General features: G+C 34.9%; 1 protein-coding gene and 1 pseudogene across 1 annotated transcript; both read left to right on the top strand.

The window, feature by feature from the left end:
- Window positions 1-717, top strand: LOC128638809 (transcription factor HES-5-like). The gene is made up of 3 exons (XM_053690948.1): window positions 1-54; window positions 199-373; window positions 485-717. Exons 1-3 carry the CDS (start codon window positions 1-3, stop codon window positions 715-717), a joined length of 462 nt encoding a protein of 153 aa, XP_053546923.1.
- A 153-nt stretch (window positions 718-870) lies between these two features.
- Window positions 871-3,284, top strand: part of LOC128638808 (transcription factor HES-5-like) — a 9,473-nt pseudogene continuing 7,059 nt past the window's right edge.

Genomic DNA, 3,284 nt, shown 5'->3' with positions numbered 1-3,284 from the left:
ATGGCTCCCTGTATCATCACTATGCAAAGTACTGAGGAAAAGGGTCTCAGAAAGGTAAACATTGCTTGATATTTAGTAAATACTTTAAGAAGCTACACCATATATTCTTTATCCACTTAAGATGCTTACAACATGAACCCATCATCTAATCTATTCCAATTTGTAATACTTACAATTTGTTGTCATTTTTCTCTGCAGCTAAGGAAGCCAGTGATTGAGAAGATGAGGAGAGATCGTATTAACAGCAGCATTGAGCAGCTCAGGATATTGCTGGAGAAAGAGTTTCAGAAACAGCAACTTCCATCCAAACCAGAGAAGGCTGATATCCTGGAGATGACAGTGAGCTTCCTGCAACAGCATCTGGCTGCTAAATGTAAGTAGCTTTTTATTTATTAATTGTAAAGTTAAAACTAATCCCCCATTACTAAAAAATAATAAATTACAATGCTAATGTAAACCTAACTGATTTATTTTTCATTTATAGCAGCACCATCACCCAGCCTGTCCTACAGAGAAGGTCACTCTAGATGTCTCCAGGAATCTCTGCACTTCCTCTCCCTGCAGCCACAGTCAGAAGCTCAGGTGAACCTGCTGCATCATATCCAGGGACCCCAATGCACCCCAGAAGTTGCACATCTACAAGTGCAGTCCCCTTATGACTCTCACATCAACCAGACAACTGTGAAGGGCATCACAGCTCTATGGAGACCTTGGTAATACAGAGACTTTTGACGTGAGACCATTTGTAATGAAGTTTGGGAACTATTTACTTCTAAATATTTTCAGCAATAGAATTTTTACTGCAAATCAAGGACTCCATTTGTATCTTGAATTTGTGAGATCAAAGACAACTTGCGCAGAGCAATCACAATGGCTGGAGTATGTGTACATTACATAGTGCAATCTATGCTTGCAAAGAATATTTCTTATGTTTTGTATAGCTGAATAGTTCAGTTTGGTTACAGTGTGTAGCTATGCTACTTTATACAGAAATCACCAGGCAATAAGCTGGTGGATCTTTGTAATATATTTTACCTTCCAAGAAGGATATGTGCTGATGTGTCAGTCACATATGAGTATGGAGATGTGTCCTCAATATAAGGTCTCTTCTAGAATGTAGTCAATTACAATTAGATATGGTGTTTACTATCTAATACACTGGACATCATTGGCTTGTATTTTGTTTCTATGTAACCCTTTCTTCTCCAAACACAAAGTACTGCAGGTTTTCATAGATGAGAGAAGGTTAAATAGATATATTTAGAGATTATGGAGTATTACCTATGGCATCCATAGGAAATAGTGTGGTATTTAAATGTATTATTAAGATACCCCAGTCTTGCAATGCAAAACTTTGATATTGTTTTTATGTATAACTTGGCCTCAAAGAGGTAATCAATGAAAATGAACATGTAGCTATAATATCAGCATCATATGTTATGAAATGTGTATGTGGTTCTGGTGATACAAAGGACCCTCTCAGACTGCACAATATTTGTGCTTTACATGGTAATATAATAAACTATATTTAGTTGTACTGATAATTTTCACATAAATGTAAGACTTGTTATAAAGTTGCTGAAGATCAGATATATCTGATTGTGTTTTTATTTTAATGTTTTATATTCATTAGTTGAAGGGCAAGTTAGAGTGTGAAATCTAATTCTGTCTACAAAAGTTGTATTTTCATGAAAATATATATATATATTATATGGATTTCTCACTTTGTTTAACTTTCAATGTGTAAAACACAATATTACTGTAAGTGCTACAGTTTTTGCAAATGACTGAAAGAATATTATTTTTCAGAAAGTCAATAAAATCTGTTTATTTTTAAACAAAGTGTCCTTTATCTTACATTTGAATGAACTTTGATTTTAAAAACATTGGTTTTAAAATAAATGTATTCCTTGTTTTCCGCAATTTTTTTTACATTAAAGGGTTATTCCTATCAAAATTTAAATGCACATAGATTAATTTAATCTTTGAATAGAAAACTATTTGTAACTAATGTATAGTCAAAAAAAAATTCTAGTAAAAGTTATCAGTTTTAGTGTTATTATTTTTCTCTGCACCATATGTGATACATATATATTTATGTTCCATATATTAAATTGCAAAATTACACCACTAAAGTGGCATAAAACCAAACAAATTGCTTTCAAGATGCAGATAGAACATACCATTTTAAAACAACTTTCTAATTTACTTATAATATCAAATTTGCTTTGTTCACTTTGTATCCTTTGTTGAAGAAGCATAAATACACTACAGGGAGGAAGTTGAATATATCACCTGATCCAATGGCAAGAAGCATATAGAGCCACTAATTAGCAACCAGCTCCCATTCATGCATTGCTTCTCCTGAGACTACTTAGGTATACTTTTCAACAAAGGATACCAAGAGAATAAAGCAAATTAGCTAATAGAAGAAAATTGGAAAGTTGTTCAAAATATGAGGTTTATTTCCCTTTGAGCCTCTTGGCATCTAACACAAAGTTAAATATAAAACTCAGTTTGTCACATACGTAGGTATATGCAAGTAACAGTGCGATAATAAACTGCCCATACACATTATAACATTAGTTTTTTTTTTGTTTTTTAATACAGTGTGTGTATATAAAACAATATTAATTGTGAGGAAGGGTGGAAGTCTTGTTGAGTTCCCACACTTTTTTTTTTGTAGGACTTGACCCCTGGCAGGCGGACATGATACAATGTAGCGCATCATAACCACCGCACATCGATAAATGCTGACAGCATACGCTGTCGGCATTTATCATTGCACAAGCAGTTCTTGTGAACTGCTTGTGCAATGCTGCCCCCTGCAGATTAGCAGCCAATCAGGGGGTCTCAATCTGCCTGATTGTATAGGATCGGGCAGATTGATGTCCGCAGCCTCAGAGCAGGTGGACAAATCTTTAGAACGCTGCTTCATAACTACTGTTTCCGGCAAGCCTGAAGGCTCGGGCAGAAACAGGGGCATCAAACTCATACAGACTCTCATTGGCTGTTCTGTGCAGGGCAGACCTGCTTCTCAGTATCATAAATGAAGCCTAATGAATACAACAATACCTCAGATATCTATAAGACTATCCAAATAATTAATTAACCTTAGAATTCATCAATAAAGGCTTGATGGGTCTCCTGGTTCCTATCTCCTGGCACATTTTACGGCTCTTTGTTTTTTTAATTCTTTCATCATGTATGACAAACTGTAAATGCAAATAATCAGAGCACAATGGAAATATTCCAACCCCTGTCCAGAAATGATGTTCCAGCTA

The sequence above is a fragment of the Bombina bombina genome, chromosome 8 (genome assembly GCF_027579735.1).
Source record: "Bombina bombina isolate aBomBom1 chromosome 8, aBomBom1.pri, whole genome shotgun sequence".
Lineage (NCBI taxonomy): Eukaryota > Metazoa > Chordata > Amphibia > Anura > Bombinatoridae > Bombina > Bombina bombina.
Note: the sequence above shows the minus strand (reverse complement) of the source record. Positions and strands in the feature narration are given on the sequence as shown.